The 26,610-nt window shown below is 36.4% G+C and overlaps 1 protein-coding gene across 2 annotated transcripts in view; it reads left to right on the top strand.

Moving 5' to 3' along the window:
* The window catches only part of LOC121371408 (methionine synthase-like), a 44,005-nt gene that overhangs the window by 14,251 nt on the left and 3,144 nt on the right, over nucleotides 1-26,610 (top strand). For both annotated transcript variants that reach the window (XM_041497279.1, XM_041497280.1), the window contains 22 exons: nucleotides 56-135; nucleotides 604-716; nucleotides 1,456-1,596; nucleotides 2,601-2,786; nucleotides 4,466-4,645; nucleotides 5,272-5,388; nucleotides 6,335-6,475; nucleotides 7,510-7,599; nucleotides 8,136-8,234; nucleotides 10,649-10,807; nucleotides 12,057-12,160; nucleotides 12,604-12,671; nucleotides 13,202-13,322; nucleotides 13,997-14,078; nucleotides 16,037-16,135; nucleotides 17,335-17,410; nucleotides 17,569-17,724; nucleotides 18,248-18,429; nucleotides 22,406-22,542; nucleotides 23,368-23,434; nucleotides 24,298-24,399; nucleotides 26,052-26,252. In XM_041497279.1, the coding sequence (XP_041353213.1) occupies nucleotides 56-135; nucleotides 604-716; nucleotides 1,456-1,596; nucleotides 2,601-2,786; nucleotides 4,466-4,645; nucleotides 5,272-5,388; nucleotides 6,335-6,475; nucleotides 7,510-7,599; nucleotides 8,136-8,234; nucleotides 10,649-10,807; nucleotides 12,057-12,160; nucleotides 12,604-12,671; nucleotides 13,202-13,322; nucleotides 13,997-14,078; nucleotides 16,037-16,135; nucleotides 17,335-17,410; nucleotides 17,569-17,724; nucleotides 18,248-18,429; nucleotides 22,406-22,542; nucleotides 23,368-23,434; nucleotides 24,298-24,399; nucleotides 26,052-26,252 (2,701 nt within the window). The remainder of the gene's footprint in view (nucleotides 1-55; nucleotides 136-603; nucleotides 717-1,455; nucleotides 1,597-2,600; nucleotides 2,787-4,465; nucleotides 4,646-5,271; nucleotides 5,389-6,334; nucleotides 6,476-7,509; nucleotides 7,600-8,135; nucleotides 8,235-10,648; nucleotides 10,808-12,056; nucleotides 12,161-12,603; nucleotides 12,672-13,201; nucleotides 13,323-13,996; nucleotides 14,079-16,036; nucleotides 16,136-17,334; nucleotides 17,411-17,568; nucleotides 17,725-18,247; nucleotides 18,430-22,405; nucleotides 22,543-23,367; nucleotides 23,435-24,297; nucleotides 24,400-26,051; nucleotides 26,253-26,610) is intronic.

A 26,610-nucleotide genomic window follows, 5' to 3' on the forward strand; every position in this document is an offset into this window, starting at 1 on the left:
AAGGCAATCTTTAAAAATTATTTCATGTCTTAGAGAAAGTACTATTATTTTACAGAGCTATATGTGAAGCAGTCCGTGACTGTAAACCGCGAGTGCCTCCAGCCAGCTTATTTGATGATTACATGCTGTTATCAGGTACAGTAATACTATTTTCCACTCAGGTATACAAATAATATAATATTCTAAATTAATATAACTGACATGTAACATATTTTTTGATAATAATTTTCAAAGATAAAGTTAAAATTTGTTTTGTTTAACAACACAACTAGAGCATATTGATTTATTAATCATCAGCTATTGGATTTCAAACATTTCATAATTTTGAAATATAGTCTAATGAATGTAGCCTACAATGTCATAAAATACAGCATAGACATATTATTTGGTATAATTACTGGAATATAATATTGACCAACAAGGAATTATCCAGGATGTTTTGCCATGGTCCCATGTTCAGTCATACCTGTGATATTTTTCTGAACATTGAATGATGCAATACGCCATTGTTAAATTAATTTATTAGAACAGACGTAACCACATATATTACATATGTTCAGACCCACAGAATCCCTGAATAAATCTTTTTTTAATACTTGACAGGTTTGGAACCTACATTAATTGGACCGTACACCAATTTTATCAATATTGGTGAAAGATGTAATGTAGCTGGATCAAAGAAGTTTAGTAGACTTATAAAAAATGGCAATTATGAGGTAGGTGTTATGATTTCTTAGAAATAGTTTTCGTTGGTTATGTAGAGCTTTAAGTGACATAAATCAATGAAAAATAAATATGATACAGTGGTGGGTTTTTATGAATAAATATTGATCTTAAATCTGTCATTTCAGATTAGATTTTATCCTCATTGTTTACAAATAAATATGTAAGTTTTCTTCTTTTTTTCACATTTACCACCACACCCAAATTTATATTTGATTTACTATATTGAAAGTAACAACTTCAAAGACTATTAAAAGACTGGTTATGAATAGTCAAGTCAAGATAATCATATGTGACTGGGTTTGTGCTAGTTTATCCAGTCATTATATTCTGCCAGTACAAAGGGTGATTGCAGGATACATATAGAATACTAAACGAGCTTGCCTGTCATACCATTTTTATGAAATGAGTGAACAGTTGGTATCTGACAAGCGAAAGCGAGTTAGATATCAACACTGTTCACGAGTCATAAAAAATGGTATGACAGACAAGCTAGTTTAGTATTTTATTTATTACAAACCAAATGCAAACAAGTTGCAATGCAGAAATAAGTAGATGTTGAGACCTACTAGGCTACACGTTATTTTCTAGGAATTGGGTCACGCTCACGTCACACCAATATTACACCAGTTAGATATTGAGAGATTGTTACGACATGAGCAATATCTTACACTGGTGTGTAATACTATACTATATTTGCATTACAACATTAACAGTGGTATCTGTTTTCAGGAGGCTCTCAGTATTGCCAAAGCTCAGGTTGAGAATGGAGCTCAGGTTCTGGACATCAACATGGATGAAGGCTTGCTTGATGGAGTGGCAGCCATGACCAAGTTTGTCAATCTCATTTCTTCAGAACCAGACATTGCCAAGGTATATTGTCTCTATTTGGTTATTGTTTCCATTTCTCTTCATGTTGAATATTTAAGACATAGGCAGATGAACAGCTGACCTACTTTTCATCAGGGCATCATTAAACGAAGCGATCTTTGCCGTAAGATCAGCTTAAATGCATAACTACCTTATGCACTTAAGGTGATTGTAATGCTAAAATCGCTTTGTAGAATGGGGCCTGAGGCAGTATTTAGCTACAGCAGTTGAGTGCTCACTTGAGGTGCTTGCGTTGCATGATTGAACCAACTTGGTGGATCCATTCTTCTTCTTCTTCTGCGTTCAGTTTCTTTATGTTCCTTGAATTCAAATTATGAGTCTTACCACCTCCATGAACTCCACAGTCAGCAGCAGGTTGTCTCTTTTGCCCCAAAGTTTTTCTCCGATTGTTCTGGGTTGTGACCAGGTGTTTTCTCTCTGATTGGGTTTTTTGTCATTCCAACCAGTGCACCACAACTGGTCAAAGGCCGTGGTATGTGCTTTCCTATCTGTCTGAAAGTCCCTTGTTGCATTAGGAAAAATGTAGCGGGTTTCCTCTTATGACTACGAGTCATAATCACCAAATGTTTGACACCCAATAGCCGATGATCAATTAATCAATGTGCTCCTGTGGTGTCATTAAATAAAACAAACTTTAAACCAAATAAACTTTAGTGTTTCCATATTTTCATGTTGAATTTTAAAGGCATAGTTAGATGGACAGTTGACCTAGCCAAAATTACAGTTACAAGTTTTTGACTCCTGAAGGACGATATGTGATAATGCACAATTTTAATGCTAGGATTAGACTGTCAACTGTTGTAATTTTCCCAACTCCCGACATACGACGGGTGTGTTGAGATTAACAACTAATGAGTTATATGACGAGAATTGAGTTGTGACAGCAGAAATGTTGGCCAACTTAGTGCTGGCAGTTGGTAGTCTGAATCTAGCATGACATTTGTCTATTTTAATCTACTATTTTGATTGTTTTCATTTCATTTTAGGTCCCTCTTTGTATAGATTCCTCCAACTTTGAGGTTATCGAGGCAGGCCTCAAGTGCATTCAGTCCAAGTGTATAGTGAACAGTATCAGTCTGAAGGAAGGGGAAGAGGAGTTCATTAAAAAAGCCACCAGAATCAAGCAGTATGGTGCAGCAGTCGTCATCATGGCCTTTGACGAACAGGGTCAGGTCAGTGGTTTAAAATTTATAATACGAAACCACTCAATCAGTATTTTCATTGTGATAATAATTAATTAAACATAAATTTATTGATTACATAATCTTCATTATTGTTCAAGTCATGTGCAATAAAACTTTCAGTCATGACCGTAACATCACATTTCTAAAGACATATAGAATGACTGACTGTTGCCATAAAATTATTACCATTATCCTGGGACAGTTAGAATGGTAAATGCATTGCATTCACTCTTTGACCTGAGCAAGATAATGATGATACTGTGAGGCAGTTGTAATTTTTTCCCATTCAGTCTACAATCTTAACAACGTACACATGTTTTTCAGTTTGAATCTATTCTTTATATGATGCCACATTTTGTCACATCAATAAAGAGTATTGATGCATAAATGAATTTGTATATTTTGTAATGTTTATATGATGCCACATTTTGTCACATCAATAAAGAGTATTGATGCATAAATGAATTTGTATATTTTGTAATGTTTATATGATGCCACATTTTGTCACATCAATAAAGAGTGTTGAAAGAAAGAAAGAAGTGTTTTATTTAACGACGCACTCAACACATTTTATTTACGGTTATATGGCATCAGACATATGGTTAAGGACCACACAGATTTTTTTAGAGGAAACCCGCTGTTGCCACATAGGCTACTCTTTTATGACAGGCAGCAAGGGATCTTTATTTGTGCTTCCCACAGGCAGGATAGCACAAACTATGGCCTTTCTTGAACCAGTTATGGATCACTGGTCGGTACAAGTGGTTTACACCTACCCATTGAGCTTTGCGGAGCACTCACTCAGGGTTTGGAGTCGGTATCTGGATTAAAAATTCCATGCCTCGACTGGGATCCGAACCCAGTACCTACCAGCCTGTAGAAAGTTGGCCTGCCACGACGCCACCGAGGCCGGTAAAAAGAGTATTGATGCGTAAATGAATTTGTATATTTTGTAATGTTTATATGATGCCACATTTTGTCACATCAATAAAGAGTATTGATGCATAAATGAATTTGTATATTTTGTAATGTTTATAATGACACCGAACGTCTTATATACTACATGTATATTGAAAATAACGGTAAAAAATAAATGACTGAAAATCTAGTTTGAAAACTTAGTTAATTCAAACTCTGTCCAAAAATATAGATATATTGTATATCTAGCCATCATATCTTTGCAGTATATTCATAGTTATTATACAATAAATAGGATGCTTTTGTCCAAAAATATAGATATATTGTATATCTAGCCATCATATCTTTGCAGTATATTCATAGTTATTATACAATAAATAGGATGCTTTTGTCCAAAAATATAGATATATTGTATATCTAGCCATCATATCTTTGCAGTATATTCATAGTTATTATACAATAAATAGGATGCTTTTGTCCAAAAATATAGATATATTGTATATCTAGCCATCATATCTTTGCAGTATATTCATAGTTATTATACAATAAATAGGATGCTTTTGTCCAAAAATATAGATATATTGTATATCTAGCCATCATATCTTTGCAGTATATTCATAGTTATTATACAATAAATAGGATGCTTTTGTCCAAAAATCCATTACTTTTTTTATTTTGCCTGTACATTCTTGCACTGATAAAAAAAGACTTTGTGGCAAATTGCATTTATTTTTTATAAAATTTTGCAGGCTACAGATGCAGATAGGAAATTTGAGATTTGCAAAAGATCATATGACATTTTGGTAGAGAAGGTTGGTTTTAACCAGCATGACATCATCTTCGATCCCAACATTCTCACAATAGCAACAGGAATGGAGGAACACAACACATATGGAATCCACTTTATTGAGGCAACCAAGAAAATAAAGGTATTAATGTGATTAATTATTAGTCCCCTACTGAAAGTACTGCAGGCACGGTACGGACGGTACGGCCATGGCCATACCACTTTTCAAAGACGTACGGCATGGCCGTACTACTTTTTGTGTGTGTGTGTGTGTGTGTGTGTGTGTGTGGGTTATATTTGTTATATCTGTGAAAATGTCCTTACAAGTAATTTGAAAGGCGAGTCTGGCAACCACAAACCGTATCACTGTGCCGCCCTGTACTGTTACATATAAAGTTTGACTTTCATGGCGATTTACCCATTTTTGACAGAGTTATGGTCCTTGAACTTAGGAAATATGAAAATTTATTGTGCCTGGTAGTGGACATGTATTGCTTTAGCAGCACTCTCAGAATGTTTTTTTTTTTTTTTTGGGGGGGGGGGGTTTGTTTGGGTTTTTCTTTGTTATAATTGTCAGCAGTATTGATATTTTTGTTTGTCATGATTGTGCATGCAATTATATTATTCTATAAATATGAACATAATTGTCATCCTCTCTGGTTAGAATTACCAAGTGAAGTTAGAGCTTGTTTAACTGTAGTAGTTTTTAATAACCATAGAACAGAGTTTTTTCCATTAAAGTTACTAAATAGTCTTAATGTTTTTCAGCAATGTTTACCCGGTGCTCGTGTCAGTGGTGGTGTATCCAACTTCTCGTTTTCTTTCCGTGGTAAAGAGGTAATAAGAGAAGCCATGCACAGTGTGTTCCTCTACCACGCCATCAAAGTGAGTACCTGTATATAGGAAATAATACATGAGTGGCCGTTAGATACCATTTATACCACAACAAGTTGTTTTAAAATGTATCTAATGAGCGAAAGCAGGTTTTGAGCAAATTTTAAACAAAAAATATTTACAACCCTTTGCACTTGTAGCTGACTTACTCATCACAGACACATGATTGTCAGGTTAACTATACATCACACGGTAATCTATTTCCATCGTGTTGTTTTTCATTGGATATATGGCATTGGTGACCTGGTCATCAGCTAGGAACAGCCAGGTGTATGTCTTGAAATTGTTAACACATGTATGTGTGTAAACAGGGTATGTGTTATCATAAATAACAGATTGTGATCTCAGCTACTGGTGTGTAAAAAGTACTGTTATACATCCTGTAGTGATTCTATAGACAGGCTTTCAGATATATTTATGTCACTCGATTCTAGTGAATTACTTGAATGCATTTTGAGAAAAACACATTTGAATAGATATATGTTCATAATGATATCGCTAAATGCACTCACTGTACATTGGAAAAGAGTAATTTTGACCGGTCACTTGTTGATTTAAAGAAAAAAGAATAAGGAAATCACAACATTTATGTCAATTCATTAATCAGTCATTAGTGTTTCTTTGACATTTAGCAATGAGCAATGATCTTAGCTAATGTTTCATCCTCTCTGTGTTTAGTGGTGGCAGGAGGAAATTACTTAGGAGAGGAAACAGAACTCATCAAATGGTTTGATTAAAAATGCAGTAGCTATAGCTACTGCATTTTTAATCAAACCATTTGCTTCAATTTCTTATATTATTTATTGCTATATATAACACTTTGTTATTTATTCCCCTGAGCACATTGAACATTTTTAAACAAAACATTTGGATTTTTAGATAGTTTTAAGACACATGTTGTTTGAGCTAAATGTTTTCTATTTGTTTATATTTTCAGGCTGGGATGGACATGGGTATAGTGAATGCTGGGTGTTTGCCTCTCTATGATGACATTGACAAGCCTCTGCTGGAGCTGTGTGAAAGCGTACTCTGGAACCGAGATCCAGATGGTACAGAAAAGCTGCTGGAGTATGCCGAAGTGAGCTTTTCTCTTTGTTTTTTATTTCATCCTCTGTCTCAGTCAGTCCCCATTATCGGTATACTAAAGGCTGTGATATGTGCTGCCCTATCTGTGGGAAAGTGTGTATAAAGATCCTTTGCTGCTAATGGGAGAATGTAGCATATATCCTCTGAAGACTAGGTGTCATAATTACTGTATGTTTGACATTCAATAGTCAAGCAATGTGCTCTAGTGGTGTCATTGCACAAAACCAACTTCTGTTTAACATTGAAAGATGTTTGTGCTTTGGCTAACTTGCAGAAGGAAGGAATTTTGGGGGGTTTTTTTTTACTCATTCTTTTTAATTAGACCGACAGGGCACCTTCTGTCATTTGACATATTTTCTTATGATTGCTACACTTCAGAAAGTGGTTTTATCACTGAGATACAGGCCCGTAGCCAATGGGGGGTTGGGGGGGGGGGAGGGTGTTTGATCCCCCCAACCGGTGACGTTTTGTTTTCAATATTCATCAGCGCAAAATTGCAACTCGGGCGCTCTGGTGTGAGGCACTTCATGCCTCACCATAACCCTAAATGACCCCCACTCCCACCCACCTCAAAATCCTGGCTACTGGCCTGAGATACATCTTATCCATTCTTGTTTTGAAATCCCATTTTATTCATACATTGTGTATTTTAATAAATCTAAAGAAACATATGTTGTAAAAATAATAATAATAAAACAACACCAAACATGGTTTTCAACTTCTGCAATTACTGTTATTATTTGCAGTTTATTATCAACAAATATTTCGATCTCAATCGGGGTTCGACAAATCCACTAACCCTCAGTCCCGGCTAGGGAATTAGTGGTCCGGGCTAGTGGAAATTATCAACTGTATTAAATTCATATATTAGTCAAAGCTTCTGTGAAGGCTAGATACTTTCTCAAACATTTGTCGAACACTGTCTTAGTTTGATTTTCCTCCCATATTTTTATCACTTTTATTTTTTTATTGACTGTATTTTTGGAATCGGTTACATGTATCATTAAGAGAAGTATTTTGTTTTAGAACTGTGGTAAAGGGGGAAAAAAGGTTGCTGTAACTGATGAATGGCGAAATAATGCTGTGGAGGAAAGAATTCAGCATTCTCTTGTAAAGGTATGATAGCTTTATGAGGTGCCGGGTAATCTGTTAATGAGCAAAAAATATGGACTAGGATAGATTACAGGTCCAAGCTTCAGGAGCTTTATCTGTAGTATGTGCCACACGCAAACAACCAGTAAAGTCCATGCTTTGATATGATTTAGTTCATATAAAGTCCTATATATTTTAGAAACTTAAGGCAGTTGTTTGCAATTACTGAAAAACAAGGTTTTCAGAAGTTTGAAATAGGTTTTAAAAAGGAAGGAAAAACCCAGGCTTCATAAGTTGCCATTTAAGTTAATTTCTGTAAACTAAACATCCATCCTCCATTCCAAAATAAAAAATTGATATACATGTCTGCACTTGGGTAGTGCTTACGTAAGATTTACAGTTGGTAAAATTTTGATGTGATAATGCTTGATATTTGAATATACTTAGTGGATCTTATTTACTGGTATACAGCATTTTGTTTGTATTCTGAAATGTTCATATTTCTATATCAGTCTGTTGTGGTATTAAATCATTCTCTGGTAAATGTCACTTTATGACAGGGAATAGATAAATATATTGTGGAAGACACTGAAGAGGCAAGGCTAGATGTTCAGACATACCCGAAACCACTGAATATCATAGAGGGACCACTCATGATGGTAAGTTAACTCACTTCTTGAACTGTATTCTCCAACACTCGTATCAGTAAAGTAGTTGTAAGTCATTGGCTTAATAATAATACTAATAATATAAAATGTTTTATTTATTGACAGTAACACAGTTAGCAAATGCTAATCACCACTGAGGGCTCAGGTGCTAAATTGACAAATATTTTATATATATATATACACACACACACACACATGCACGCACGCACCACACACACACACCACACACACACACACACACCACACACACACACACACACAGAGACACACAGACACGCACACACACCACACACACACACACACACACACACAAATATACATAATACAAAACACATGCAGATGTTTTTTGTTAGTAGATACTTTAATTTTAAAAATATTTCCATTTGATGAAGATCAAATAGACCTTGGAAGCTGATTCCATTATAATTGTCCAGAATAGCTAACAGTAACTTTATACAGTTTTGGTTTTTGGACATAAAGATCTTGATGATCAACATTTCTCAAAAGGTAGGGCTCATTTTCTCCCACATATGTGAATAGGTCATTTATATAAATTGGTGCTCCATTATGCAAACTTTTGTAAATTGGTACACATTTGTGGTACTGAATGTTTGCGATGACAATACAAAACGTGTACAGTCAGACCTCGTTACAACGACCATCATTACTACAACATTTACACCATCCGAGCACAAATTGTCGGAACGAACGTACACCAATGTTCATGCTGATCATTACACCAGAATTCACACCTTCCGATACCAACAGAGCAAATTAGGAACAAACATGAATCTGACGTCTAAAAACACCTCTTTACAACGACATTACATAATCACAGATGCCGTAGTACGTTGGCAGTACACAGCCATTTGGCATCCTTGATTTTGTCGCAGGCCCACAGTATCACATGATGTCTGAGTTATTGATGTCGGCTAACTATGTAGATGTGTATTGCTTTTGAACATACCGTAAGTCTTTAGTCATTCAATTAAAGGATTAAGCAAGTCTACTAGTGTAAATGAAGTAGATACTGTGAATGCGCTTTGATTAATAATAATATACTTAGCATTTAATGATGGTCTGTGATCCATCCCCATTGGTGGGACCATTGGACTATTTCTCATTCCAGCCAGTTTACCACGATGCATATATTAAATGCCTTTGTATGTGTTATCCTGTCTGTGGGATGGTGTATATAAATGATCACTTGCTACTATTGACACCCAATAGTCAATGATTAATAAATCGATATAACGACAATTTCGATATAACGACAAAGTGACCCAGGGACTAACATGGTCGTTGTAACGAGGTCTGACTGTATATTCATTGATGCATTAGAGTTTAGAAATGCTTTTTAAATGTGACAGGTTGTGGCTAGCGTCTTACTAATAATAACGTCATGCATCGTATATGACATCATACAGCAAAAGCCTTGCTAGGTTGACAATACTCGATTTGTGTACACAAAACTGGAATAAATAATTATTTTCTGAAAACTCTGTAGGATTGCAGGATAAAAGAAATAGCTGGTTACTGTCTTAAGATATCGGCTTTATCCTGCTCAGGTCGCAATGGCAAATGCAGCTCGGTGGAGTCTCACTGCATTCACCATTCTAACCTTCGCAGGATAAAGCTGATATCATAAGACAGTAACCAGTTATTTCCTATTTATTATATAACATTTAGTGAAATATCTTAAAATACCAGTGAAATAAGTGTTATCAGTCACTCGGTGATGATAACACATTTTAGAGTGAAAATGTCACTATTTCACTCTTAAATGTGTTATCGTCACTGTAGAAAGTGTTATCTTCACTGTAAGAAAGCCGGAACTATTTTGCTGCTGGCATTTTAAAAATAAAGGTAAAGTGCCAAAAGTTATATAATAAATAGAAAATTTCATGTTTTTTGTCAAATATGATTTAAATCTCATCTTGTGAAGTTTGCAATCATATGACACTCTTGAGATATGATTGCAAACTTTACTCGATGAGATATAAATCATATTTGACAAAAAACATGAAATATCCTCTATGCAATATGTTTTTTGAAGTCCGATTGTCTCAAATGTTCGTAAACTTTCCATGTGACCCTGTTTGTTTTCCTGGTAACTTACTGGAAGGCTGTAGTTCTTCTCTTCCTAGTTGTGTAAGACTTGTGTTTGTAATAATAGACTGTGTTTGTAAAAAGTTAAAGTTTGGTTTGTTTAATGACACCACTAGAGCACAACGATTTATTAATCATTGGCTATTCGATGTCAGTTACTTAGTAATTCTGACAGATAGTCTTAGAGAGGAAACCCGCTACATTTTTTCCATTAGTAGCAAGGAATCTTGTATATGCACCATCCCACAGACAGGAAGACTGTGTTTGTAATAATTGTCTCTTTGGTTTGTGTACAGGGAATGAGTATAGTGGGAGATCTGTTTGGGTCGGGGAAGATGTTTCTGCCCCAGGTGATCAAGTCTGCACGGGTGATGAAGAAAGCTGTCGCTCATCTGATTCCCTTCATGGAGAAAGATCGACAAGCTCAGATAAAGCTTACTGGGATTTCAGATCTTGTAAGTGTAGAGTAGCATTTTCTTTTCACAAGTGCACCTCACCCCCACATGAGTGGTCTGGTCCGAACATCCCAACAGCCAATGGGATGGCCTAAAATTCTTCACTGTATGCTCCCTGTAGAAATTGGTAGCCAAAACACCCCTGGCTACCGCTATGGTCAAGCCCTGATTTTAATATCTGGGTCACCAGTTTAAGTCTCTAAATTCCAACAGTCATATAGAGATGTCATGTAATAGGCAAATGTTATGAAAGTGTTATACTGTCAACTTTGTAACTGTCACTTTGTAATAATTTGTAACTGTCTAAAGTTTCATGTAAAAGAAACAGTTAATAGTCACTATTACATATAGAACAATCATATAGAGAAATCATGTCATGGAATAGGTGATTGTCATGAAAGTGTGGTGATGTAAAACTTAACTGTTTTGTCATTTCCTGTCATACCTAATGGCATTTAGGGCAGCGACAAAGTTCCTCCACGCCGGTCTATCCATTGCCAATCTCTCAGTGGTGCCCCAACTGTGTCCTGTCTCCTTTATCTCTATTTCCACTGTTACATTCCAAAATCCAAGTCTGGTCTTTGTCTTGGCGTTCAGGACTTCCGTCTTGGTTTCAGTAGGTTCCTTTCGGCTTACACTACTATCAATCATATGAGTCGTTGGCTCCGGAAGTTCTTCATGCCGGGTTGTGGTTGATTTTTTTTTCGTTGTTTCTGTAACATAATTTTTGTTTACATGACTGGGTTGTTGGCCCTGTGCAAAACCCCTAAGCTGGAGGACCAGGGTGCTAGTTTTGTCTGGCCCCTGCCGTGCAAGACCTCTCTATCATGGTTAAACCTGCCAGGAGCACAAGGCACCTGCCAGTACAGCTCTGGGGATCGTAAGGGCACTCAAGCCACCCCACCACAGCAAGGCACTAGTGCCGGTGGTGGAAACTTAACTGTAGCTTTGTGATCATTTGTAACTGTCTTAGTAGCCTATGTGATGTTGAATATATAAAAAGAAAGAGTTAATAATGGCATTGTATTACAGTAATGTGTGTTTGCAGAGTGAAAATGATTCTTTGATTTTCTTGAAATAAATCTTGGTCTCAGTCTTGTGTAAAACTACAATTTTTACTGTACTAATGTTTCCAGCTATTTTATGATTATGTCAGAGCATTATTCAAATGGTTTTGAATACTATAGTTTTGTCATTTTGAAATGCTTATTCCTAGATACATGTTACTTACAAGGGGTTGCATTTTCAGGACAGTGCCTTTGTTGGAACAGTAGTGATTGCAACTGTCAAGGGAGATGTTCATGATATTGGTAAAAACATTGTGGGAGTAGTTCTAGGCTGCAACAATTACAGGTACATGTTTTAATTTATTAATACTGTGAAACTTCTCCAAACTGGACAATCAGTAAACTAAATTTCCTCAGAACCGAACTTCTTTCAGGGTCCCATATTTTATGCAACTTTAATCACTGAAATTAACCCTTGAAAACTCAAAATCTTGAATATTGAAACAATTGTCCAGTTACGCATTTTCTTTACAAATTTTACCTCTGAAGACTGAACATACGAAAATGTACAAGGAGCCTTTCCCGACTGAACCATATCAATTAGTTGTGAAAGTTACAGCCTTACTGACCATACTGGATGTTATGTGCATGCTTCATGTAGTGTGTCTGGGTTGTGTGTGGATGTCTGTCCACCAGTGGTCCAGTTAGTTTCTGTCAGATGAATATAAACAATATTTCAATGTGGAGCCAATTACAGCTGATACAGTTAATATACTGGACTAATTTCAGAGTTATTGACCTTGGCGTGATGACTCCATGTGAAAAGATTCTGCAGACCGCAATAGAAGAAAGAGCAGGTGAGACAACTTTAAATTCTTGTGTTAAGCAAGGCTAAGAAATATACACCTCGGTGGTGCAGTGGTTAAGCCATCAGACTAAAGGCTGGTAGGTACAGGGTTCGCAGCCTGGTACCGGCTCCAACCCAGAGCGAGTTCTTAAGGGCTCAATGGGTAGGTGTAAGACCACTGCACCCTCTTCTCTTTCACTAACCATTAACCAACTAACAACTAACCCACTGTCCCAGACAAACAGCCCAGATAGCTGAGGTGTGTGCCCAGGACAGCATGCTTAAACCATAATTGGATATAAGCACAAAAATAAAAGAAGATATTGAACATTATTTTGCTACAGCAACTTTGCCCTTCAGGTGCATGTGTAGGAAATTATGCAGTGAAGTTTCTAGTTGGGGGGAGCTCAGGTCATGCTACCTTAGATATATACTGAAAAAAGATAAGAAAATTTGCACAGAAATATTTTGTATAGTTTGATATATTTATTTTTTCTCCTAAAATTACAAATGTGAAAAAATTCAGTTTTTGTTTTTCAGATTTTGTTGGGTTATCAGGATTAATCACCCCATCTCTGGATGAAATGATATTTGTGGCAAAGGAAATGGAGCGCATTGGAATGAAAATTCCATTGCTGATTGGTGGGGCAACCACATCAAAGTAAGTTCATTCATTTATTTATTTAAATTCTTATTTCCGTCCTTATATCCCATTAGGGTTCGAGCACACTGTTCTGGACACACATCTCACCTATCTGGGTTGCCTGTCCAGGGCAGTAGGTTATTCATTCACTCATTCTTTTATACTTATTTTCGTGCTTAAATCCAATTAATGTTCATGCATGCTGTCCTGGACACACACATCAGATACCTGGGCTGTCTGTCCAGGACAATGGGTCAGTGGTTAGTTATTAGTGAGAGAGAAGTCAGTGTAGTGGTTAGTTATTAGTGAGAGTAAAGTTTGTTTTGTTTAACAACACCACTAGAGTACATTGATTAATCAGTCATCGGCTATTGGATGTCAAACAGTTAAGAATGCTGACTCATAGTCATCACAGGAAACCTACTACATTTTTCTTAATGCAGCAAGGGATCTTTTAAATGCACTTTCCCAGGATAGCACATACCACGGCCTTTGATATACTAGTTGTGGTGCACTGGCTGGAATGAGAAATAGCCCAATGGACCAACCGACGGGGATCGATCCCACACCGACCGCGCATTAAGCGAGTGCTTTTCCACTGGGCTATATCCCGTCCCCTTTATTAGTGAGAGAGAAGTCAGTGTAGTAGCTTTACAGTTGTAAAACATTTAATAACTATATCTTTGTTTCAGGACACACACGGCGGTGAGGATAGCTCCAAGATACAGCAGCCCCACCATTCATGTACTGGACGCCTCCAAGAGTGTTGTAGTGGTCAGTGAAATATGTCTCACTTACAAGTTATCACTTTAATATCAACATATTACTATCGACAAATGTTTTCTTGTAAATATAAATCAAAATAAATAGCATTCTTTAATAATATTATATGAATTTCTTTAGCTTTAAATTTTTATCTTGATAAGACTGATGGTCCCACCATATGAATTTAGAATGCATCTAAAAGAGTTGTGGTAAAAGTCTCTTATAATGAGAGTAACAAATATTGAGATGAGCAAACTGAGCAATACCTGCAGTTACAGATTCAAAATAACAGTGTTCAGTAGTAGAAGGTAGCCATTTTCTGTTACTACCACCACTGTCTACTTTTCATACTTAAACACTGCATTCAGTAGATCTATATAACCTTTTTACCATGTTTTTCCATCATTCTACCCTCAAAATCAGTTGTAATTCATGTAAAAATGTATAATGATTCATTGCAACCCTATATACAGCTGTTTAGTAGTGATGCTAATATAAATAAATTTTCTTATTCAGATTCAGGCATTTTCGTTTAATTCGGGCAAAAGCCAGCTCCCTATAAGAATGGGAGCTTGTACGCCTATGTCTGCACAAATGAAGCACATTCATATGATCTACACTGACACACAATGAAAATGCAAAACAGATATTTTTCAATATTTTGTTGTGATTAATGAAAAATATATTTATTGGACTTAAAATAACCATTTATGAGAGGAAGCCATTGATTGGTACTTTTGTCTGGGTTTTAATCCTGGTTTTGTTCTCGTTACACATACAACAGCAGAAACACACAAAATGGTGTGAAATACGTTCACTACATGCTCAATTATGCTGCATGAAATGCCAGTATGTGGACACATAAAAGTCACGTAACGGTGTCATATTCCTCGTCACATTAAGAATGCCACGAGGGAACGAGCGTTGGGCATGGTTCAAGGAGAGCCTTTGCAAAGCCAAGTTGCTATGACCTTCAGAGTCCATCCATCAACTACTGGACGACTTGTTGAACATCATCAACAGACCAGGAGTGTCCGTGATCGACCTCGACCTGGTCAACGTCCCGTTATGACCCCACGCCAAGATTGGCAGATTCGACGACACCACCTCCGTGACCGGTTCAGAACTGCGACGATGACAGCAAGCAATATGATAGGACGTTATTCTAAGACCAGTTCTCCAGCCACTTTTGCACCATCACCAAAGACCAGGAGGTCCCCTTCTGTTTCAACAAGACAATGCCCATCCACATACTGCAAGAATTACCCAGGCATTTGTGCAACAAGCCGGTATCACCGTTATGAACTGGCCCGCCGTTTCTCCGGATTTGAACACATGTGGGATGAGTTCGGATGTCATGGACGTCACCGCCAGCCACCACCGCGTAACATTGCTGAGCTTGCACAGGCATTGCAGGAGGAGTGGAGGAATATTCCTGTGGCTTATTTGAGATGTTTGTGCCAATCCTTTCCCCGTCATCTTCACGCATGCTCACGGGCCAATAGTGGACACACCAGATACTGATGTTAATATGGGGGGGGGGGGGGGGGGGGGGGTTGAACTTTTCGATTATGAATGAAACTCGATTACTGATGATAACTGGCCATGTTTCCATGTGAATGTATCTCATGAATACCAGTCATTAATGTCATATTACATTATCCATCAATTCATTAATAGTTTGTCGTTATTTGCAATGAAAAGTTGTTTTTGCGTTTTCATTGTGTTTCAGTATATATAACAGCCAGTTTTTCTTAGTTATACACAGCATTAAGTGGACATAGCCACCTACTTTCCTGAAACATTCTCTCACTTTAAGAAGGTAATGAACTCCCTAAACTGTGGAAATATTAGAAGGTATGAACAGTTAACTCCACTAAGATGAAATAGACATGATTTATTTAACTGTTTTGAATTATGTGCAAAAGAATTAAACATGTGCAACTTGTGTATGTTGGTTTTTTTAGTGTTCTGCTTTAACAAAGAAAGAGTTGTTGGAAGATTTTATATATGACATCAGAGAAGAGTATGAAGAGATAAGAACAGAACACTATGACACTCTCAAGGTAATTTGTACATTACTTTGCCATTCAGGGCTCACACAGAATGAGAAATACCTGTAGTAAAAACAGTTAGTTAGCTAGGGTGAAAATCTGTATGAGCAATACATTATTTCTATTAAAGGCGCAGACCCAAGTTTTTAACTCGTAAAAATGGACACTAAGTTCAGTTAATCTACAAACCTGTAACACATTTGGATAAAGTTACAACAAAGTGAAAGAAGAGTCTATGACGTTAAAACCGGAAAATATCCTTAAAAAATAAGACTAGAACTAGAATCAATAACCGCTACTTCTCAAGATGCATGTGCATTTTTAAAAATATAAAAAATGTGTTTTGTAGTATTAGAAACAACAGGAAGACGAGAAACACTTCAGTTCTATGGAAATGGATAAACTAAACAATAAAATAAAAGTAATGTTTGATTTCAGTGATCATTAACAGGCTCTGTTAGTGAAAAATATGCTGTAGTGTTTAAAAACTAGGGTCTGTCCCTTTAAATAAATTTAGTATAATATGATATAATATAAATGTTTCTTGAAACATTCAAACATTCAGTAGGCTATATTGTCAGCCTGAATTAAGGATGGCCTTGGTGGTATAGTGGCAAAGCCATCAGACATAAGGCCGGCTCCAACCCATAATTAATTTAATGACTCAATAGGTAGGTGTAAGGCCATTACAATGACTTGTCTCTCACTAACCACAAACAACTAAAACACTAATCCTCTATCCCGGCCAGACAGCCAGATAGCTGAAATGTGTGGCCAGGACAGTGTGCTCGAACATTAATTGAATATAAGCACAAAAATAACTATAACTGAATGAATGAAATGGATGGATGAAGTGGAAGTTCAACTTTTTTACAAGAATGTTGGGCATTTGAAGGACACCATTTGGTTTTTTAATGTTTCAATGTGTTTTACACTGGAACTTGTTTGATTAACTTAACAGATCCAGTTAAAATATTTTGCAATGCTTGTGCTTTAATTTTGTATTGACTGGCAAGTGAAATTAAATCATCAAAACTTTCCCACTGGGGCATATTCTGTTCCTTTTTGTATGTTCTATATATAGCCACTGAGACCAGTTTATGAATAGATTTAACTTGGTATATTTTTGGATTATGCCCTTTTATATGTGCAATTATAAACCAATAATTCTATCTCAAGCAGTAAATATATCAATGTTTTGTCTTGTGCAGGACAGAAAATACTTGAAACTGGAAGAGGCAAGAGCAAAAGCATTCAACCTGGACTGGAAAAATGAAGCAAAACCAGGTAAATTAGCTTCTCTTAAATATTCCATAATACGAATGAATGAACATATTCTGTTAATAAACAGCAGTTTCTGTATTACAGAATACTATGTGAATTTCATTATAAATATTTCAATTCTGATTATCATTATATTTTCTGAATTATTTATGTTTTACCAGTGGAACCTACATTTCTTGGTGTAAAGAAGTTTGAAGACTACGATCTTAATCAACTGGTGCCCTACATTGACTGGAAACCATTCTTTGATGTTTGGCAACTCAGAGGAAAATATCCCAACAGAGGCTACCCTAAAATATTTAACGACAAAACTGTTGGTAATTATTGAGAGACAAATTTAATCTTAATCAAGATCTCCCATTTCACGTCATATTGTCTGCTTTTGATTGTGATTCCTCCTTACAATCCAGCCCTTTATCCACCGTATATTTTTGGGATCATTTTGGTTGGTTTATGAGTACACTTTAAAGACATATTTGTGGGATTTGTTAACAGATTAAACTGTTTGAAGGTTATGGTTTTTACTTTATCATTTAAAAGCTTTAACAACTGAGTATTGTTTTGTTTAACGACACCACTAGAGCATATTGATTTATTAACCTATCGAATATTTGGTATTTCTTTACATATAGTCTTGGAGAAGAAACTCACTACATTTTTCCATTAGAAGCAAGGGTAGGATAGCACATGCCACGGCCTTTGTTATACCAGTTATGGTGCACTGGCTAGAGCGAGCATTTTAAATATAATTTATATTCACAATTATTGATTCATTACAAAAAAAAACTCTTATTGATTCAGAGACACAATGTTTCATTAATTGTACATCCATATTTCAAGGACAAGAAGCTAAGAAGTGTTTTGATGAGGCCCAAAATATGCTGAAGAAAATAATTGCTGACAAAAGTCTCCGTGCCACTGGAATGATTAGCTTCCACAAAGCCAACAGTGTGGGTGATGACATAGAGATCTATGATGACAAGGGAGACAAACAAGAGACTTTCTTTGGTCTCCGACAACAGGTTTGATTTCTAGTTCTGGTGAAATACATTTTTATATATATAGGCTTTTTTTTTTAAACTTGATAGTATTTTACAAAATAATAGTTTGAACCTACAAAATCCTTCACATATTTTGTCAGGGTTTAAAGACCATTCCAACACAGCAAAATTTTGTTTTATTAACATGTAGATATTCGACATACTTCCAGAGAAGAACGACTGATATGAAGATAAATTCTGAAAGTGAAAGTACTTTCTAAGATGCATGTAGATGCATGTAGTAAAGAAATGACATATTCATAATTCATCCCCCAAAAATGTGACAAGCTAAAGGAGGAAGATAATATAAGATGTAACCGAGGTCAGTTATAAAGGAAGATAATATAAGACGTAACCGAGGTCAGTTATAAAGGAAGATGAGACGTAACCGAGGTCAGTTATAAAGGAAGATGATATAAGACGTAACCGAGGTCAGTTATAAAGGAAGATGATATAAGACGTAACCGAGGTCAGTTATAAAGGAAGATGATATAAGACGTAACCGAGGTCAGTTATAAAGGAAGATGATATAAGACGTAACCGAGGTCAGTTATAAAGGAAGATGATATAAGACGTAACCGAGGTCAGTTATAAAGGAAGATGATATAAGACGTAACCGAGGTCAGTTATAAAGGAAGATGATATAAACGTAACCGAGGTCAGTTATAAAGGAAGATGATATAAGACGTAACCGAGGTCAGTTATAAAGGAAGATGATATAACACGTAACCGAGGTCAGTTATAAAGGAAGATGATATAACACGTAACCGAGGTCAGTTATAAAGGAAGATGATATAACACGTAACCGAGGTCAGTTATAAAGGAAGATGATATAACACGTAACCGAGGTCAGTTATAAAGGAAGATGATATAACACGTAACCGAGGTCAGTTATAAAGGAAGATGATATAACACGTAACCGAGGTCAGTTATAAAGGAAGATGATATAAGACGTAACCGAGGTCAGTTATAAAGGAAGATGATATAACCGACGTAACCGAGTTAAGACGTAACCGAGGTCAGTTATAAAGGAAGATGATATAAGACGTAACCGAGGTCAGTTATAAAGGAAGATGATATAAGACGTAACCGAGGTCAGTTATAAAGGAAGATGATATAAGACGTAACCGAGGTCAGTTATAAAGGAAGATGATATAAGACGTAACCGAGGTCAGTTATAAAGGAAGATGATATAAGACGTAACCGAGGTCAGTTATAAAGGAAGATGATATAAGACGTAACCGAGGTCAGTTATAAAGGAAGATGATATAAGACGTAACCGAGGTCAGTTATAAAGGAAGATGATATAAGACGTAACCGAGGTCAGTTATAAAGGAAGATGATATAAGACGTAACCGAGGTCAGTTATAAAGGAAGATGATATAAGACGTAACCGAGGTCAGTTATAAAGGAAGATGATATAAGACGTAACCGAGGTCAGTTATAAAGGAAGATGATATAAGACGTAACCGAGGTCAGTTATAAAGGAAGATGATATAAGACGTAACCGAGGTCAGTTATAAAGGAAGATGATATAAGACGTAACCGAGGTCAGTTATAAAGGAAGATGATATAAGACGTAACCGAGGGAAGTTATAAAGGAAGATGATATAAGACGTAACCGAGGTCAGTTATAAAGGAAGATGATATAAGACGTAACCGAGGTCAGTTATAAAGGAAGATGATATAAGACGTAACCGAGGTCAGCTATAAAGGAAGATGATATAAGACGTAACCGAGGTCAGCTATAAAGGAAGATGATATAAGACGTAACCGAGGTCAGTTATAAAGGAAGATGATATAAGACGTAACCGAGGTCAGCTATAAAGGAAGATGATATAAGACGTAATCGAGGTAAGCTATAAAGGAAGATGATATAAGACGTAATCGAGGTAAGCTATAAAGGAAGATGATATAAGACGTAATCGAGGTAAGTTATAAAGGAAGATGATATAAGACGTAATCGAGGTAAGTTATAAAGGAAGATGATATAAGACGTAATCGAGGTAAGTTATAAAGGAAGATGATATAAGACGTAATCGAGGTCAGTTATAAAGGAAGATGATATAAGACGTAACCGAGGTAAGTTATAAAGGAAGATGATATAAGACGTAACCGAGGTCAGTTATAAAGGAAGATGATATAAGACGTAACCGAGGTCAGTTATAAAGGAAGATGATATAAGACGTAACCGAGGTAAGCTATAAAGGAAGATGATATAAGACGTAATCGAGGTAAGTTATAAAGGAAGATGATATAAGACGTAACCGAGGTAAGCTATAAAGGAAGATGATATAAGACGTAACCGAGGTAAGCTATAAAGGAAGATGATATAAGACGTAACCGAGGTCAGTTATAAAGGAAGATGATATAAGACGTAACCGAGGTCAGTTATAAAGGAAGATGATATAAGACGTAACCGAGGTCAGTTATAAAGGAAGATGATATAAGACGTAACCGAGGTCAGTTATAAAGGAAGATGATATAAGACGTAACCGAGGTCAGTTATAAAGGAAGATGATATAAGACGTAACCGAGGTAAGCTATAAAGGAAGATGATATAAGACGTAATCGAGGTCGATAAAGGAAGGTTATAAAGGAAGATGATATAAGACGTAATCGAGGTAAGTTATTATAAAGGAAGATGATATAAGACGTAATCGAGGTAAGTTATAAAGGAAGATGATATAAGACGTAATCGAGGTAAGTTATAAAGGAAGATGATATAAGACGTAATCGAGGTAAGTTATAAAGGAAGATGATATAAGACGTAATCGAGGTAAGTTATAAAGGAAGATGATATAAGACGTAACCGAGGTCAGCTATAAAGGAAGATGATATAAGACGTAATCGAGGTCAGTTATAAAGGAAGATGATATAAGACGTAACCGAGGTCAGTTATAAAGGAAGATGATATAAGACGTAACCGAGGTCAGTTATAAAGGAAGATGATATAAGACGTAACCGAGGTAAGTTATAAAGGAAGATGATATAAGACGTAATCGAGGTAAGTTATAAAGGAAGATGATATAAGACGTAACCGAGGTAAGCTATAAAGGAAGATGATATAAGACGTAACCGAGGTAAGCTATAAAGGAAGATGATATAAGATGTAACTGAGGTCAGTTATAAAGGAAGATGATATAAGACGTAACCGAGGTAAGTTATAAAGGAAGATGATATAAGACGTAACCGAGGTCAGTTGTAAAGGAAGATGATATAAGACGTAACCGAGGTCAGTTATAAAGGAAGATAATATAAGACGTAACCGAGGTCAGTTATAAAGGAAGATGATATAAGACGTAACCGAGGTCAGTTATAATTCATTCACTTATAATTCAGTATGGTTGCAGGATGTAGCCCACTGGTAAAGTGCTCGCTTGATATGCGGTCGGTCTGGGATCAATCACCATCGGTGGGCCCATTGGGCTATTTCTTGTCCCAGCCAGGGCTTACTTTTGGTATATTAAAGGTTGTGGTATGTACTATCCTGTCTGTGGGATGGTGCATATAAAAGATCCCATACTACTAATGGAAAAATGTAGTGGGTTTCCTCTCTTAAGACTATATGTCAAAATTACCAAATGTTTGACATCCAATAGCCAATGATTAATAAATCAATGTGTTCTAGTGGTGTCGTTAAACAAAACAAATTTCTTACACCCAGTAATGAGACAGACTTAGGGAAGATAAATTATTATTAACACCAAAATCAAGAAAACAACACAGTTGGTTCTGGAATGGTACAAGCAGTGGGGTGAATGATAAGTAGTAGTTGGAACTTGTGTTGTTGCAACAAACAAAAAAGAAGAAATGTTTTATTTAACGACGTACTCAACACATTTTATTTACGGTTATATGGCATTGGATGTTGCAACATGTGATAATGTTAAGATACCCAAACTGAATATAGTTAAATTGATAATTAATGATTGGGATTTTTGTTGCTTTTTCTCAGGCTGAAAAGGATTCTGCCAGTCGACACGAGCCCTATATGTGTCTGTCTGATTTTATAGCCCCAAAGAGCAGTGGTGTTAATGATTATATTGGACTCTTTGCCCTCTCATGCCATGGTGCCGAAGAATTGTGTCAAAAGTAAGTGCACGTTGATGTTTCTTGTCTAAAATTATTTGATTTACTCTGTAGGCCTATTTATTCAAGTGACGCTGGATGTGGATCTATAGTCCTTCCCACAGGAAACGCCTTTGTTCACACTGTGGAATTTACTACAAGTTATTTTTTTTGAGCCTATTGATTTCTATATTGCATACAAAAATAGGGGTTGTGTTTTTTATTTCCAAAACACTTTTTCATTTCTTATTTACATTTTTGTAGGAGGATGGGATGTAGGTAGAGCATCTGCCCTAAGCTTCAAGATGTTTGGGTGTCAGTTACCTACCATGGACTAAAATGACATTTTTACATGCAATCTATAAACTATTTTAATTACAATAAGTTACAAGTTTTTTCCTTTTGTATTGCAAATTAAAATAGTGGCACCACGCATGATCTTTGTTTTTAGTTTTAGATTAGAGTAACCCTACTACCAGCAGATTAGTATTTCAGTATTACTTTTTAAAAAAAGGAATTGTTTTGATTGTTCAATATTAACTTTTGTCCATGCTTGTCAGAGTCAGAAGGCAAGATATGACTGTTCATTTTCCGGCATCTAATTTTGTATTTAGTTCCATTACTCACAAATTGTCACTTTTGTCATACTTGCACCTTTGAATGTTATCTTACTGCATTTTTATCTAATTAATTAAAAAGTTTTTTTTTTTTTAAATTACAAAAATTAAAATAATGAATTTTATATTACTAATTAATTCTTTTTAAACCAAACAGTTTATGGTAGTTGTAGCATTAATTCTGTGGAATTTGTGTTCAATATAATTAATGAAATATAATTTTATCTTGCAGATTCCTAGCTGAACTGGATGACTACAATGTAATCATGATAAAGGCTCTTGCTGACAGATTAGCTGAGGTATGTTTGACTAGCTACGTTCATTTAAAGAAATTTAAACGCACCAAAATGTATTGTTTACAATTAAATACTATTACTGAGTGAAATACAAGGCATGACGAGAAATTATTTCAGTTTACCTGCCTCGGTGGCATCGTGGTTAGGCCATCGGTCTACAGGCTGGTAGGTACTGGGTACCTTCCTTTCATCTAATCTGCCAGCTTGTGTTTTCCATCAATTGTGTTCATTTCATTTCAACTTATTTTCGTGCTTATATCCAATTGAGGTTCAAGCATGCTGCACTAGGTACTCACCTCAGCTATCTGGGCTGTCTGTCCAGGACAGTGGATTAGTTGTTAGTGGTTAGTGAGAGAGAAGAGGGTGTAGTGGACTTACACCTACCCATTGAGTCGTAACTCGCTTTGGGTGGGAGCCGGTACCGGGCTGTGAACCCTGTATCTACCACCCATCAAAAGAAAGTGTGAATCAATACCCTATCCCCATCCTGATAACTGCTCATCAAACATCAAAATCATGCTTCTGCTTCTGGTGGGTTCTACTCTAATCTGCAGCACTGCACAAGCAAGTCTGTGTGAGTTTGCCTGTTTTCACTCAGACTTGACAAACTGTGTGATACTGGTGTTTGTTTTACTCACCTGTGTTTGACACAAAATAGCTAATCTGTATTTTAAGCATGCATTCATTCGTAATCTAATCCCAAGCAATATCCAGTTGTAGTCAAGCATATCTTCCACTCAGAAATATAGGGTGATTCTAGTAGATTTTTGCCTCGCAGTATTTTATGAATGCACATAATTTTGTAGATAACATCTTCTAAATCAATCATTTTAACCAAGAAATTATATTATTACTGAATATTTCAGGCTTTTGCCGAGGAGATGCACAAACGAGTGAGAACAGAGTTCTGGGGTTACTGTCCTGATGAACTGCTTGGTGCACAAGATCTTCATCGAATAAAATACGCAGTAAGTAACCACCATGTTAATTTTCTTTCACAAGTTCCTTCTATTTATGGGATACACCTCCGTACTTGTAATTGAATTATGTGTCTGAGGTCATGGGATCCATTTCATTTCATTTCAACTTATTTTTGTGCTTATATCCAATTAAGGTTCAAGCACACTGTCCTGGGCATACACCTCAGCTGTCTGTGCTGTCTGTGCAGGACAGTGGGTTAGTTGTTAGTAGTTAGTGAGAGACAAGATGGTGTAGTGGTCTTACAATTACCCATTGAGTTGTTAAAAACTTGCTCTGGGTGGGAGCCGGTACCAGGCTACGAACCCTGTACCTACCAGCCTTATGTTCAATGGCTTAACCATGACGCCACCGAGACCAGTTCATGGGATCCATTCTGCTTATTACTATTAGGGTACTGTAGAGTTATTTCCCTTTGCAACCAATACACCACTTAATTATATATACATAACCGGCCTTGGTGGCATCATGGTTAAGCCATCGGACATAAAGGCTGGTAGATACAGGGTTCGCAGCCCAGTACCGGCTCCCATCCAGAGTTCGTTTTAATGACTCATTGGCCACTACACCCTTTTCTCTATCACTAACCAGTAACAATTAACAACTAACCCACTGTCCTGGACAGAGAGCTGAGGTGTGTGTCCAGGACAAGGAAATAAGTTGAAATGAATGGAATATATACATAGCAATAAAATATATAGATCTACAAAAACCATAAAAGTTATATTCAGTGAAAAGTCGTATTTTCACTGTATTTTAGGGAGTGAAAATATAGTAATCATATTTATATTTTTAATAAATTCATGATTCAATTATCTCCCTTGGAAATGATTAGTTTTGATTATTGAGGTCACAATCTCTTCTTCGTGTTTAAGTTTGCTGATTACCGATACATTTAAAGTAATTTAAACAGTTGTACCTGTAAAAAATGGATATGAAGTGCAATTATGATAAAATACCAAAAACTGATTGAATACGAAGTTAAATAATGATGATACAATGTCCTGCCGTTGAGTGTAAGTTGAAGTTAAAATTTGGCATATCATTATAGAAACTTCAAGAAAATTCTCTTCTTGACCATTTAAGGAGTTATAGACTATTAACTACTCAGTTGCCCTCTAAAACAAAAAATCGTAGCTACAGCCCTGATTTGTTTCTATCATGTCCCATTACATTCAGAAACAGCCCTTAGCACAATATTGCAGTAGTGTGTAGATACTAAAAGGAGAAATTACTCATCTGTATTAGTCCCCTACCAGTCCAACTGGAGGGGATTATAATTTTTGGTTCTAGCTTTATGGCTAAAATTTTGGTTCTAGCTTTATGGCTTTATGGTTAAAATTCTGGTTCTAGCTTTATGGCTGAAATTCTGGTTCTAGCTTTATGGCTGAAATTCTGGTTCTAGCTTTATGGTTAAAATTCTGGTTCTAGCTTTATGGGTAAAATTTTGGTTCTAGCTTTATGGGTGAAATTCTGGTTCTTGCTTTATGGGTGAAATTTTGGTTCTAGCTTTATGGGTGAAATTTTGGTGATAGGTTTATCATGTAGAGTTACAGATGATGTTGGACTTTCACAAGGATTGACCCATTCTTGACAGATTTTAAATTAGCAGTACTCTGAGCATGCTTGTTGATTACTGCAGGGAATCCGCCCTGCCCCAGGATACCCCAGCCAGCCAGATCACACGGAGAAGGAAACCATGTGGAAGTTGCTAGAGCCAGACTCTGTGGGAATCACCCTGACAGAGTCGCTCGCCATGGAACCAGCAGCATCGGTGTCAGGAATATACTTCGCTCAGCCCAAAGCAACGTACTTCGCTGTTGGGAAAATTGACAAGGATCAGGTATTTTATTAATTTTGTAGCAGCCACTGGACTTAAGGGAAGGGAACTCATTTTACGTGCCCAAGTCCAAAAGGTTCAAGCATGCCAATCCCGGACTTGACCTCTGACATCGCCAGTGGCCAGTTCCGGGACAAGAAGCCTGGACTTAAGGTTGGTTGGTACATGGTTCACATCCCAGCACCAGCTCCCATCCAGAGTGACTCTGAGCTATAACAGCCACTTCAACTTCTTTCTTACTGAATTCTAACAATGAATCATTAACATATGCTCTTGAACAGCCAGATCATGCTCAGTCGGTAGAGCACTCGCCTACAAGATCACAAGATCAAACCCCCCTCTCAGATTGTTTTGGGGTTTT

This window comes from Gigantopelta aegis, chromosome 4 (genome assembly GCF_016097555.1).
Source record: "Gigantopelta aegis isolate Gae_Host chromosome 4, Gae_host_genome, whole genome shotgun sequence".
NCBI lineage: Eukaryota > Metazoa > Mollusca > Gastropoda > Neomphalida > Peltospiridae > Gigantopelta > Gigantopelta aegis.